Genomic DNA, 14,680 nt, shown 5'->3' with positions numbered 1-14,680 from the left:
GAACCCGGGAGGCAGAGGTTGCAGTGAGCCGAGATCACACCACTGCACTCCAGCCTAGGCAACAGAGTGAGACTCCATCTCAAAAAAAAAAAAAAAAGAATAAAAGAATAAAAACAGAACAGAAGACTTACACATGTCTTTCATATCTGAGGGTTTCCCGGATGGACCATGCAACCTGGTAGGGTGAGGCCTGCTCTGAGTCCTCTGGTTCCTCTCCGCTCTCTTCAGACCAGTCCAACCCTGGGGTAGACAGGAGATATTGCAAGTTAAAAAAATTTACTGTTATTCAAAATTTAAATTAAAAAGCTACACAAAATAACATAACCCAACACACCTATATCAAGTACCATCATGGTATGAATAAATGCCTCCTGATGAATCTCATTTCTGTTCATATAAAGATATTAATAATCAATGTATGATGCACAATAGGGTTTTTTAAATGACATGACAACAAAAAGGCTAAGCTATATTCTACAGATGAACTTCTTTTGTCAGACACTTCACTAATAGGGTAGAAATAACAAAAGCAAAGAGAGAGTTCAGGTCACAAAAAAGGTAAAATTTCTTTCTTTTTTTTCACTGGGGTTTTGCCCTGTCACCCAGGCTGGAGTGAAAGGCACAATCTCAGCTCACTGCAACTTCTGCTTCCTGGGTTTAAGTGATTCTCCTGCATCATCTTCCCGAGTAGCTGGGATTACAGGTGCCCACCACCATACACAGCTAATTTTTGTATTTTTAGTAGAGACGGGGTTTTTCCATGTTGGCCAGGATGGTCTTGAACTTCTGACCTTAAATGATCCACCTGCCTTGGCCTCCCAAAGTGCTGGGATTACAGGTGTGAGCCACTGTGTCTGGCCAGAATTTCTTTAAGTATCAAAACTTCATACACTAAAATGATGTCAGAAAAACATAAAATACATTCAAGAGGGTGAAAAAAGAAGCTCAACATATATTCAGGCAAGAAAAAGGTCAATACCTGCTTCTGAATGGTTTTAAGAAAACAACAAAAAAAAGAAAAAGGCCAAAAAGTGGAGACAGAGTCACTCTACATTTCAACAAAGAAGGGCCCTATGATAAAGTATCAAAGGCAGAAACACTACATCCCCCAACTCCCAAACCATTCTTTAGTTCTTACCTTCTATGGGAAAATGGAAGGGTGGGATGGTAATGTTCTCTTACTAATGAGATTTGGGATATCTTTCAATTATTTTAAACAAAACTGTCAGATTTTGTGCTCCACTATATAAAACAAGGTTAGAAGGAAAAGTGGATAAATGCAGTATATATTAATATTTTGTTAAAGGGTCTCGCTCTGTTGCCCAGGTTGGAGTGTAGTGGTACAATCTCGGCTCACTACAGCCTTGACCTCCCGGGCTCAAGTGATCCTTCCACCTCAGCCTTCAGAGTAGCTGGCACTACAGGCAGCACCACCATGCCCAGCTAATCTTTGTATTTTTTGTAGAGATGGGGTTTCACCATGTTGACCAGGCTGCTCTCAAACTCCTGAGCTCAAGTGATCTACCTGCCTTAGCTTCCCAAAGTGCTGCGATTACAGGCGTGAGCCACTGTGCCCAGCCAGATGCTATAATTTTTAATGATTAAATAATTTTTAACTCCTGAAATAAAAGCTTTACCCTTTTAAAAGTCTTGTATCCTGGCCAGGTACACTGGCCCATGCTTGTAATCCCAGCAGTTTGGGAGGCTGAGGTGGGAGGATTGCTTGAGGCAAGGAGTTAGAGATCAGACTGGGTAACAAAGCCAAGACCCCGACTCTACAAAAAACTTAAAAATTAGCCAGCCAGAGTGGTACATGCCTGCAGTCCCAACTACTCAGGAGACTGAAGCAGGAGAATCGATTGACCCTTGAGCCCAGGAGATTGAGGCTGCAGTGAGCCATGATCATGCCACTGCACTTCAGCCTAGTGACAGAGCAAGGCCCTATCTCTAAAAGTTAAAAAAAAATTTAAAAAAAAAGTTTTATATCTTGAAGAGGTCTTGATAAAGACTGATGCTGCACAGACAGCCTAAAGTATAACAGTATGTGGGACTATATAAGTTTAATGTATTCAATATTCATACCTCTATGAAACTTACAAGACACGTTGATAACTATTTTATTTATGTCTTCCTTCTTGAGAACCTCAAAAATCAAGAGTATTAGACAGTTACATTAAAAAGGACTTCACGATTGCTTCCATAGTTTAAATGAGTTTACAAGTGCCAAATAGGGAAATTAAGAAAAGGTTAATTGAAATGCAAATTATAAATGTTTAAGATTAAATAACACATTGCCATTGGCATAAAGAAACTTCAAATCTAGTTCCAAGATGACTATCTAAAATGTCAGGTCACCTTTAAAAATTAGTTACTTTCTCTCAACTGAAATAATTAATAATTTGTAGGGGAAAAGGTAAAAAAGCAATTAAGTGATCACAAGAGCATCAACTTCAGTGTGTTTAAAGGTAAGGTCCTTCTAAGTGACATTTAAAGCACCACTAAAAAGCAGAGCGTGAGTTATCTTTTATTTGTTTCAATAGAATAATTTCTACTCAGATACCTATACTTTCTCTGAGGAAGTCAAGAGCTAAGTTATAAAAACTAAGTTGGGGTTGGGCGTGGTGGCTCACGCATATAATCCCAGCACTTTGGGAGGCCGAGGTGGGAGGATCACCTGAGGTCAGGAGTTCAAGATCAGCCTGGACAACATTGTGAAACCCCATCTCCACAAAAATACCAAAATTAGCCAAGTGGGTACCTGCAATCCCAGCTACTCAGGGGGCTGAGATGGGAGAACAGCTTGAACCCAGGACACAGAGGTTGCAGTGAGCCGAGATTGTGCCACTGTACTCCAACCTGGGTGACAGAATGAGACCCCATCTCATTAAAAAAACAAAAACAAAAAAACACACAACCTAGATGGAAGTGTTTTTCCTGCTGTGAAACTGTCCAATAAAGCAAACGTTTGATTTTGACTTCATTATCACTAGTTTTAATGTAACTAACTGATATACTAACTGATGTAACTAGCCTAGACAGGACTATATAAGCTAATAAGACTGGGTTTTTATTTAAATACTTTTTGCTGACATGAATACAGACAATACTTTGTTATAAAAGTGCATTACAATTTTTGGTTTCTCCAAAACAACCTTTGTTTTGAAAGCTTAAGCCTCTAAAATGTTTGCATTTTTAAAAACTTAAAAGGGTCGCTGTGTGTGCTGGCTCACGCCTATAAACCCAGCACTCTGGGAGGCCAAGGCAGGTAGATCACCCGAGATCAGAAGTTTGAGACCAGCCTGGCCAACCTGGTGAAACCCCATTTCTACTAAAAATACAAAAAATTAGCCAGGTGTAGTGTTTGTGCCTATAATCCCAGCTACTCAGGAGGCTGAGGAAGAAGAATCTCTTGAACCTGGGAGGCAGAGGTTACAGAGCCGAGATCACGTGAGCTGAAATCACATCATTGCACTCCAGCCTGGGTGACAGAGCAAGACTCCATCTCAAAAAAAGAGAAAAAAAAAATTTAAAGGCTGAAATCTTTTTCTGTATGTTTTCATTCTGTTTAAAAATGATTTTAAAAAATCAATGGGCATGGTGGCTCACGCCTGTAATCCCAACACTTTGGGAGGCCCAGGCGGGTGAATCACCTGAGTTCAGGAGTTCAAGACCAGCCTGACCAACATGGAGAAACCCCATCTCTACTAAAAATACAAAATTAGCCAGGTGTGGTGGCGCATGCCTGTAACCCCAGCTACTCGGGAGGCTGAGGCAGAAGAATCGCTTGAACCTGGGAGGCAGAAGTTGCAGTGAGCTGAGATTGCGCCACTGCACTCAGCCTGGGCAACAAGAGCGAAACTCCGTCTTAAAAAAAAAAAAAAAAAAAAAAGACAGGGTCTCAGCTCTGTCACAGTGGCATGATTTTAGCTCACTGCAGCTGTAAACTCTTGGGCCTAAGTGATCCTCCCGCCTCAGCCTCCCAAATAGCAGAGAGATTACAAGTGCACCAGTGTGCCTGGCTATAACAGATACCTGGAAACAAAAAACAAAGGAGAGGAGGGAGAGACTTTGCAACAAATATCATATAAAAAGCTCTTACAAATCAATAGAAAATAAATAAATGGATGGAAGAAGTGAAAGGCAAAATAAGCAAAATGTCCAAAAAATCATATGAACAAATACTCAGCTATACTATGAATCCAAAATAACAGTTCTCAAAATATGGTCCACAGGTCCCCAGAAGTCCTTGAAATACTCTCAGGGTATATAGGTCAACACTATTTTTTTTTTTACGTTTTATTATTATTTTTTTAATTTAAATTTTTAAAAAGAGATAGAATCTATGTTGATCAGGCTGGTCGCAAACTCCTAGACTCAAGTGATCCTCCTGTCTTGGCCTTCCAAAGTGCTGGGATTACCAGCATGAGCCACCTTGCCTGGCCTCAAAACTATTTTCAACAAAATAATATTAAGACCTTATTTGCCTTTTTCACTGTGTTGACACTTTACACTGATGGTATAAAAGTAATGACAGGTAAACAGACTCCCTAATTAGCATGAATTAAGGCAGTGGCATCAAACTTACTAAGAGTCATTGTATTCCTCACACCAAGCCTCCACGTTTTATTTAATAATGTTTTTGTTTATTATTTATTTTATGAAACCAACCCGAGTACATGTCTTTATACTCTTTATACTATTCTCAGTAAATGTGAAGCGTACATAAAACACCTCTGCTTCAGAGGAAGAAAGTATGCCAGTTATCCTGAGGAAGAGGACTTGCACAGCTGTTTTAATGGCAACCTGACCAAACTGCTTTTTCTCATTTATCATTTTTATTTGAAAGAATATGTGACAGGCCAAGCACAGTGGCTTATGTCTGTAATCCCAGCACTTTGGGAGGCAGAAGCAGGAGGATCACTTGAGCCCAGTAGTTCAAGATCAGCCTGGACAACATAGTAAGACCCCCATCTCTATCAAAATTTTTTTTTTTTAATTAGCCATTTGTGGTGGTGTGTGCCTGTTGTCCCAGCTACTTGGGAAGCTGAGGTGGGAGGGTCACTTGAGCCCAGCAGGTCAACGCAGCAGCAAGCCATGATCATGTCACTGCACTCCAGCCTGGGCAACAGAGCAAGACCCTGTCTAAAAAATAAAAAATTAACACTTTAAATTTCTCAGTTTTAGCTTCTAATACAGTATAAATAGGTCCAACTCATACACAAGGGTTCTATGGTGTCCTTATTAATTTTTAAGTATAAACGATCCTGAAACCAAATATATGATAAACACTAATCTATGTAAATTTAAGCAGATTTTATATCTAATTTGCAAAGGCCGTAATAACAGTAATAATACTAACCAGGACTGATAAAGATTTAGAGAAACTTATTCTCACACACTGCTTAAAGACAATAAGCTGACAAAATAATTCCAAAGAAAAATTTGGCAACATATATCAAAACCTTTTTTTTTTTTTTTTAAAGAAAATCTAAAGCTTAGAATCAGCAATTCCACTTTTAGGATACAGAATTAACAATCTATTCGAACAAAAAATTAAAGATGTGGCAATAATTGTTTTACTGCAAGGCTATATACATCTACAACAGTTTATAAAGACATAAACTAGATACCACTTAAATGGAAGACAAAATTCAGCCATGACAAATTATACTGTATATGAAAAATTTTAAAACAAGTTACAAAACAGTATGTATAGTAAGAACCAAATTTCATATATCGGAAAGAATTTGGCATGTGGGTAAAGCAAGTTAAATAATTTTTTAAAAAGAATGAAAAAAAAGAAAAAAAAAGAATATACCAAGGTATTAACAAATGGGTATTAATATAGCTTGGAGTGTTTTAATTTATTATTTTTGTCTACATATTTTTTAAGTTTTGCTTTTTAATCACAATAAGTCAAAGATGGTTTAACAACAGGTTAAACAATAAAAAGCTGTAAGAAAAGCCACCACTCTCTTCTCTTATAAAATACACCCTGTCCAATTCCATCCTCCCCAGGGTAGCTGATGTTAACAGTCTGGAAGTATATATCCTTTTATACTTTTACCTATGCTCACACCAATCAGGCAAACAGCCATATACTTAATATACTGATATCCCCTGTTTATTTACCTTGTTTGTTTTTGCCAAAATGGGATAATAATCACCTCTTGATTTTTTTCCACTTTTTAATATACCACGGACACATCCCAATCAAAAGATAAAAATTTCATTTTTTTTTTTTTTTGAGATGGAGTTTCACTCTTGTTGCCCAGACTGAAGTTCAATGGCATGATCTCAGCTCACTGCAACCTCTGCCTCCCGGGTTCAAGCAATTCTCTCGCCTCAATCTCCTGAGGAGCTGGGATTACAGGTGTGTACCACCATCCCTGGCTAATTTTTGTATTTTTAGTAGAGATAGGGTTTCGCCATGCTGGCCAGGCTGGTCTCAAACTCCTGACCTCAGGTGATTCACCCACCTCAGCCTCCTAAAATGCTGGGATCACAGGCATGAGCCACCACACCTGGCCTCATTCATTCTTTTTAATAGCTATATAGTATTTCTTTCTTTTTTTTTTTAATAATAGAGACAAGGTCTTACTATGTCACCCAGATTGGTCTTGATCTCCTGGGCTCAAGTGATCCTCCCATTTCAGTCTCCCAGAGTGCTAAGATCACAGGTGTGAGCCACTGCACCCAGCCTGCTACATAATATTTCTTAAAACATACATGAACCATAATTTAGTCAACGTTTCCTAGCAGTAATTGTTTCTTTGCAAGTTTTTAATGCTACAAAACAATGTTCAATGAACATCCTTGCACATACACCTTTACATTTTGATTTTTTTAATCCTCAGGATAGTGTCTTGAAAGTGAGTCCGCTGGCTACAAATATATTTTATTTTTATTTATTTATTTATTTATTTTGAGATGGAGTCTCACTCTGTCACCCAGGCTGGAGTGCAATGGTGCACTCTCGGCTCACTGCAACCTCTGTCTCATGAGTTCAAACAATTCTCCTGCCTCAACCTCCCGAGTAGCTGGGATTACCGGTGCTTGGCACCACACCCACCTAATTTTTTTGTATTTTTAGTAGATACGGGGTTTCACCATGTTGGTCAGGCTGGTCTCGAACTCCTGACCTCATGATCCGCCTGCCTCAGCCTCCCAAAGTGCTGGGATTACAGGCATGAGTCACCATGCCCGGTCTTATTTTTGTTTTTTTTAGAGACAGGATCTTACCATGTTGCCTAGGTTGGTCTCAAACCCTTGGCTTCAAGTGATCCTCCTGCATCAGCTTCCCAAAGTGCTGGGATTATAGGCATAAGCCACTAAGCCCAGCCTATACATATATTTTTAATCAGATGTTGCTAAGTTACTCACCAGAAATGTATGAGATATCATACCCTGACCCTGACCAACCATGGCTATTATTTTGCCAATTTGGTAATTCATTCTTGCTTTAATCTGTATTTCCTGCCTGCTGAGAGACTGAGGTATTCATTTGCTTATTGACTATTCATATCTCTTCATGTTCTATCTTTGCTCATATTTCTATTGCTGTCATATTATGCAAATAATTTTTCCTGAAGTGAGAATCATAACTCATATCAAATTCAAGAATAAATTTCAACTGAATTAAAGGTTTAAATGATCAAAACCAAACAAACTATTAATAGAAAATAGAATATCTGTATAAACTTGGGATTGAGGACGTTTTCTCAAGCAAAACAGAAAATTCAGAAGCAACAAAAGAAAAACAGACGTGACTACATTAAATTACAAGTTTTACATGTATTTTCTCACTTTTAAATCATAAACAGGTATTGCCTTGAGAATTTTTTAAACAGGAAAAAATGTTTTAAAACTGTAAGCAGATATTAACAATACTATGATCATTCCTAGAATAAGACATGCAAAGAACTTCATTAGATCATTAGATGCACAGGTGCTAAACTCATAAAGGCATACAACCAAACACAACTGCCTTTTCATGCTGCTATCACTACAAATAAAAGCTATGTGTGGAATTCTACATTCCCAACTCCTATTTCTGTATCCTATTCAGTAAGTATTACGCCCTCCAGTGTTGGCCCTCTGTATCTATGGGATCCACATCTGTGGGTTCAGCCAATCACTGATCAAAAATATTTGAGAAAAAAGATTACATTAAAAAATAAATTTAAAAAAATAATAAAAAAAATGAAAGGCTGGTCCGAGTGCAGTGGTGTTCACAACTAACTGATCACAACCAGTTACAGATTTCTTTGTTCCTTCTCCACTCCCACTGCCTCACTTGACTAGCCTTTAAAAAAAAAAAGATTACATTTGTACTGAACATACACAGACTTTTTTTCTTGTCATTATTCCCTAAATACAGTATAATAACTGTTTTCACAGCATTTACATTATATTAGGTATTATAAGTAATCTAGAGATGATTTAAAAAATATGAGAGGATGTGCACAGGTTATGTGCAAATACTACACTGTTTATATCAGGAATTTGAGCATCCTCAAATTTTGGTACCTAGAACCAATCCACCACACATGTAGAGGGACGACTGTGTTTACTTTAAGGTGATCTACCTAAACACAGAATCTTTCACTGTACCACTCTGCCCAATTGTTACTCCACCCCCATCACATATGGAGTACTTAGGAAAGGGAAGCCCCACACGACAGAACACATTTTGCCATATTATGTATCTATGAGATAATAACATAGATAACTCACCTAAATGGGGAAACAGATCAGTGTCCAACCGATGTTTTTGGGTGCACAGTTTCACCAGTCTCTGCAGTCGACTTATACATGAGAAGTGTGGAGAGAAGTCTGTGGCTTTCATGAGGATCCGGTCAGTCCTGGGTGGGTCCACTGGGGGAGCCCTACTGGATGGCAGGAGGGGCAGAGGCCTCTTGTGAGACAACTGCCGTGCTTGTGCTATAGTGTGTGTGGTGGGTGCCACTCCCTGCATTGGTAGGCTGGTGTTCTGAGGTTGAGGTGACTTGCAGACTGAACCCTGCGGTGGCGCTGGAGGTTTTAAAGAAGTGGATAAAGGTGACAGGTGGGAGTGCTGCTGTGGAGGCTGCTGCTGTGAAGGTGCAGGAGGGGGGCTAAAGTGCTCTTGTCGAACTTTTAAAATCTCTGTCTCTCTCTGGCGCTGCCGATTCTGGGCCAACTTGCTCTGTAACTTCTTTCTCACAGTTGCCCCTTTCTTTAGGTCATCATCTTCCTCGTTGAAAGCAAATGGGTCTTCCAACTCAGTTTCCAGGTAGTGGACAGGGACCCTTGCCCCAGGTGGAGAGAGGGACATTCCATCCAGTCCGTTGGGCATCTTCAAGGCCAGCGTGGGCACCGTCAGGCTAAAGGCCATGGTATCCATCTGGTGCCTGACCTTCACCTCATCTATCGGATCATTCTTTTTCTTCCTCTCTTTTTTCGGGATAAAGCCAAGTACCTGCAAGTGGCTGTTGCAGTACCTTTAAAAACACATACATACATGAGAAAATATTCATGATACATATTTTTAAAAGTAGAACAAAAAACTACATGTGAATCCTAACACATTAAAAACTGCATCACTATAGTGACTCTTGAAAGTCAGTGCCTTAACATGCAAACTGCTACTACTTTCAAGCCATCCTCAGTCAGTGTAATTTTGATGAGGTAAATATGTGAACCATACATGCACAGAGGTGGCCAGACAAGCAAGTCATTCAGTTACTGAGTGGCCCTGGATAACTGCTCATCTACTGCTTCTCTATTCATAACATACAAAGTAATTCATCAAGAGTCTGAAAGATCACTTAAAATTCTTTTATAGAGAAAAATATATATTTCTAATGCATTAAAGTATTTGAAGATTCACAAAGCACATATGACATAAAACCCTCAAGAATGTCAAGAGTCTACTGTGCTTTAGACACACACACACATACACACATACACACAGACACACACACAGAGAGATTGAGAGAGAGAGAGACAGAGAAAGAGAGAACGAACAAGAAAGTAAAAGATGGCTAGCGGGGTTATAGGTGAAATGCCTTTTTCAATAGCCAGATGTTGAGTACATGAATTATTTCCTATAGTACCTACCTGCAGTAGGCGCTAAAATAATGCCCTTAATGCAGACAAGGAAACTAAGCTTTACAGAAACTGATTAACCTGCCTGAGACTCTTTCCAGCTGGAAAGAGTCAGAGTTAAGACCAACTAAAATCACAGCTCAGGAAGACTCTAATTAGTCTTCAACAATGAGCAAGTATACTGCTCGGGTGATGGGTGCACCAGAATCTCACAAATCACCACTAAAGAACTTACTCATGTTACTCATGTAACCAAATACCACCTGTATGCCAATAACTTAAGGAAAAATAAAATAATAACTTAAAAAAATGCTTGATAGAATTCACCAGTGATGACATCTCGACATGGACTTTTCCTGTGGAAAGTTAAAAAAAAAAAAAAGAGCAAGTTACTTCTGTAATTAAAATGCTATTTTAAAAACCTAAAAAAGGGCCGGGCGTGGTGGCTCACGGCTGTAATCCCAGGACTTTGGAAGGCCGAGGCCTGCGGATAGCTTGAGCTCAGGAGTTCCAGACCAGCCTGGGCAACATGGCAAAGCCCCATCTCTACAAAAATAAAATACAGAAATCAACCAGGTGGGGTGGTGCCCGCCTGTAGTCCCAGTTACTTGCAGGGCTGAAGTAGGAGGATCACTTGAGCACCGGAGGTTGAGGCTGCAGTAAGCCAAGATCATGCTATTGTACTCCAGGCTGGGTGAAAAAGTGAGATGTTCGCAAAAACAAAAGCCTATGAAAGAATAAAGTCCCTTCACATAATGAGAAAACAGAATACATGTCATGCCAATTAACCACACTGAAAACCTATGAAGGCTTTTAACCAGAACAGTGTTTTTAAGCTGATATTCTTCATATAAGAACAGTACTCCAGCGAGGCAGGGTGGCTCACACCTGTAATCCCAGCACTTTGGGAGATCAAGGCAGGTGGATCACCTGAAGCCAGGAGTTCGAGACCAGCCTGGCCAACATGGTGAAACCCTGTCTCTACTAAAAATACAAAAATCAGCCAGATGTGGAGTAGGTGCCTGTAATCCCAGCTACTCAGGTGGCTGAGGCACGAGAATCGCTTGAACCCACCAGGGGACAGAGGTTGCAGCAAGCCAAGATCATACCACTGCACTCCAGCATGGAAGACAGAGTGAGTCTCCATCTCAAAAATAAAAAAAAAATAAAAAAGGCCGAGCGCGGCGGCTCACGCCTGTAATCCCAGCACTTTGGGAGGCCAAGGCAGGTGGATCACGAGGTAAAGAGATCGAGACTATCCTGGTCAACATGGTGAAACCCCATCTCTACTAAAAATACAAAAAATTAGCTGGGCATGGTGGCGCGTGACTGTAATCCCAGCTACTCAGGAGGCTGAGGCAGGAGAATTGCCTGAACCCAGGAGGCAGAGGTTGCGGTGAGCCGAGATCGCGCCATTGCACTCCAGCCTGGATAACAAGAGTGAAACTTCGTCTCAAAAAAAAAAAAAAAAAGTACTCCATGCTTAAATAAATTTGGAAAATGCTGGATTAAACACAATTAAGAATGATTTTGTTGTTTTTTGTTACTAATGTGCAATTACTCAAAGCATTTTGTATAATGTGCATCATGAAGTTCCAAGAGGAAAATGTACCCATCTAGCAGTGTTTCCCAAAGTTATTTGAAAATGAAACCCAGGGCCAAATGTGGTGGCTCATGTCTGTAATCCCAGCATTTCGGGAGGCCGAGGCAGGAGGATCCCTTGAGGCCAGGAGTTCAACATCAGCCTGAGTAACACAGCAAGACCCTGTCTCAATTAAAAAAAAAAAAAACAATGAAAACAGAACCAGTCAGGCAAGTGACTCATGCTTGTAATCCCAGCACTTTCAGAGAAATGCAGGTGGTTCACTTGAGGTCAGTAGTTTGATACCACCCTGGCCAACACGGTAAAACCCCATCTCTACTAAAAATACAAAAATTAGCCAGGTGTGGTGGTGGGCGCCTGTAATTCCAGCTACTTGGGAGGCTGAGGCAGGAAAATCCCTTGAACTCATGAGATTGAGGCTGCAGTGAACTGAGATTATGCCACTGCACTCCAGCCTGGGTGATAGAGCAAGACTCAGCCTCAAAACAAAACAAAACAAAACAAACAAACAAAAACAAAGAAAAGAGAACCTATTTTTATTGTAGCATATAGGTAATAGCTCCACAAAACATAGTTTGGGAAAAAAACACTAAAGTAAAAAATGTCAATCCTTGGCTGGGTGTGGTGGCTCATGCCTATAATCCCAGCACTTTGAGAGGCTGAGGTGGGTGAATCACTTGAAGCCAGGAGTTCAAGACCAGCCTTGCCAACACAGTGAAATCCCATCTCTTAAAAAAAAAAAAATACAGATTCATCAAATAATCAGAAAATCTCATATAGAGTATGTGTGTGTGTTTTGTTGCATTGTCTTAGAAATAAATCTATGAGAGGCACTCTTTTATTTAAGATAGGCCTCTTAAGAAAAAGCTTTCTTTGTCATGTGCAGCCAACTGAAAAAGAGAAAAAGCTTTCTGGCCAGCAAAGTGAATGTACACAGTGTGTGTGTGTGTGTGTGTCTGTGTGCATGCACATGTGCATGCCTAGCAGGTTTGAGCTAGGTACCATATATACATCTGAAACAGAACAGATTCACAAAGCAATGGCCAGCAAAGAAAGAGGAGGCATCTGGGATAACTGCACTAACCAAGAAGTTTCTCAAGAACACGAAAAAATTTAAAAGAATAAATTTGGCCTGGTGTGGTGACTCGTGTCTATAATCCCAACATTTTGGGAGGCCAAGGCAGAGGGATTGCTTGAAGCCAGGAATTAGAAACAAGCCTGGGCAACCTAGCAAGGAGATGGAAGCTCCATCTCCACAAAAACTTTTTAAAACAATCAGCCAGCTACACGACACATGCCTGTAGTTCTAGCTACTTGGGAGGCTGAGGCAAGAGGATCATTTAAGGCCAGAAGTTTGAGGCTGTCGTGAGCTACAGTTATGCTACTGTACTCCAGCCTGGGCAAAAGAATGAGACCCCATCTCAAGGGAAAAAAAGAAAAGAAAAACAAATGTATAACTCAGTACTTATGGCTGGGTGCAGTGGCTCACACCTGTAATCTCAGCACTTTTGGAGGCAGAGGTGGGCGGATTACTTGAGGTCAGGAGTTCGAGACCAGCCTGGCCAACATGGTGAAACCCCATCTCTGCTAAAATACAAAAATTAGCCAGGCGTGGTAGTGTGCACCTGTAGTCCCAGCTACTGAGGAGGCTGCAGCAGGAGAATCACTTAAACCCAGGAGGCAGAGGTTGCAGTGAACCAAGATTGCGCCACTGCACTTCAGCCTGGGCAACAGAGCGAGACTCCATTAAAAAAAAAAAAAATTAGTACTTACCAAGCACAGTTTCTCTAGAGATAGAAAGATGAAAGTCCTTTCCTTTATCTTGTTCTCAGAAGAGCAAACTATTTCAAAGACAAAATTGAATATAGATGCTTCAGAGAATATTTTAAAGAAATTCATAAGGACTCTCACTTATGAGAGGTGGGGTCTTGTTCAGTTGCCCAAGCTGGAGTACAGTGGCATGATCCCATCTCAGCCTCCAGAGTACCTGGGACTCCAGGTGCACACCACCACATCTGACTCATTTTTGTATTTTTTGTAGAGATGGGTTTTCGCCATGGTGTTCAGGTTGGTCTTGAACTTCTAGGCTCAAGCAATCCACTGCCTCAACCTCCAAAAAGTGCTGGGATTACAGGCGTGAGCCATCACACCCAGTCCCTGCTGCTAACTTTTTTTTTTTTTTCAGACGGAATTTCGCTCTTGTTACCCAGGCTGGAGTGCAATGGCGCGATCTCGGCTCACCGCAACCTCCGTCTCCTGGGTTCAAGCAATTCTCCTGCCTCAGCCTCCCGAGTAGCTGGGACTACACGTGTGTGCCACCATGCCCAGCTAATTTTTGTATTTTAGTAGAGATGGGGTTTCACCATGTTGACCAGGATGGTCTCAATCTCTTGACCTCGTGATCCACCCATCTGGGCCTCCCAAAGTGCTAGGATTATAGGCGTGAGCCACCACGCCCGGCCCTGCTGCTAACTATTAAGATAACTCTTGCTTTGGCTCAACTGAGAACAAATCCAATGCTAACAACTGTAACTATAATAAACTTATTTAACACAAAATTTTAGAAATGTCTTTACAATGGAGCTTGATGTAAAAAATACTAATCCAAGCACATCCATTCTTCAAATTAAAAAAGGGCAAGAAATTATCATTTTCAGTCTGCTAAAAACCAGACAGATATATTTAACCTAATACATAGGTCCCTTTCTCACCTGAGATTAAAATTTTATTCCTTGCCTCACTAAGCAGCTGTTTCTAACTTTCAGGTATTGTAATTTGAAGCCTTAGGTGCTCATTAGAAATTCTAAGAGAGTATTCCTAAATCCCCATTAAACTATTTGTACTCGCTTTGGTGAGATGTCCACCAACACAAATTATTTCATACTACAAGCATAAAAAGTATTCGACATAAAATATCTGATTTCTTTCCAACCAATTTATGCAAGTGACATTTGCTAATGTATAGAAACATGGATGAAAGTTGTCTGT

At 40.3% G+C, this 14,680-nt stretch overlaps 1 protein-coding gene across 2 annotated transcripts in view; it reads right to left on the bottom strand.

Annotated features, from left to right (window-relative positions):
- The window catches only part of INO80D (INO80 complex subunit D), an 85,417-nt gene that overhangs the window by 45,102 nt on the left and 25,635 nt on the right, over positions 1-14,680 (bottom strand). For both annotated transcript variants that reach the window (XM_012446325.3, XM_064373114.1), the window contains 2 exons: positions 8,737-9,482; positions 132-240 (listed from right to left, as the gene is read on the bottom strand). In XM_012446325.3, the coding sequence (XP_012301748.2) occupies positions 132-240; positions 8,737-9,482 (855 nt within the window). The remainder of the gene's footprint in view (positions 1-131; positions 241-8,736; positions 9,483-14,680) is intronic.

Source organism: Aotus nancymaae, unplaced genomic scaffold (assembly GCF_030222135.1).
Source record: "Aotus nancymaae isolate 86718 unplaced genomic scaffold, 86718_ANA_hifiasm-v0.15.2.pri h1tg000008l, whole genome shotgun sequence".
In the NCBI taxonomy this organism is placed as follows: Eukaryota; Metazoa; Chordata; class Mammalia; order Primates; family Aotidae; genus Aotus; species Aotus nancymaae.
This window is presented reverse-complemented; position numbering and strand designations above follow the sequence as displayed.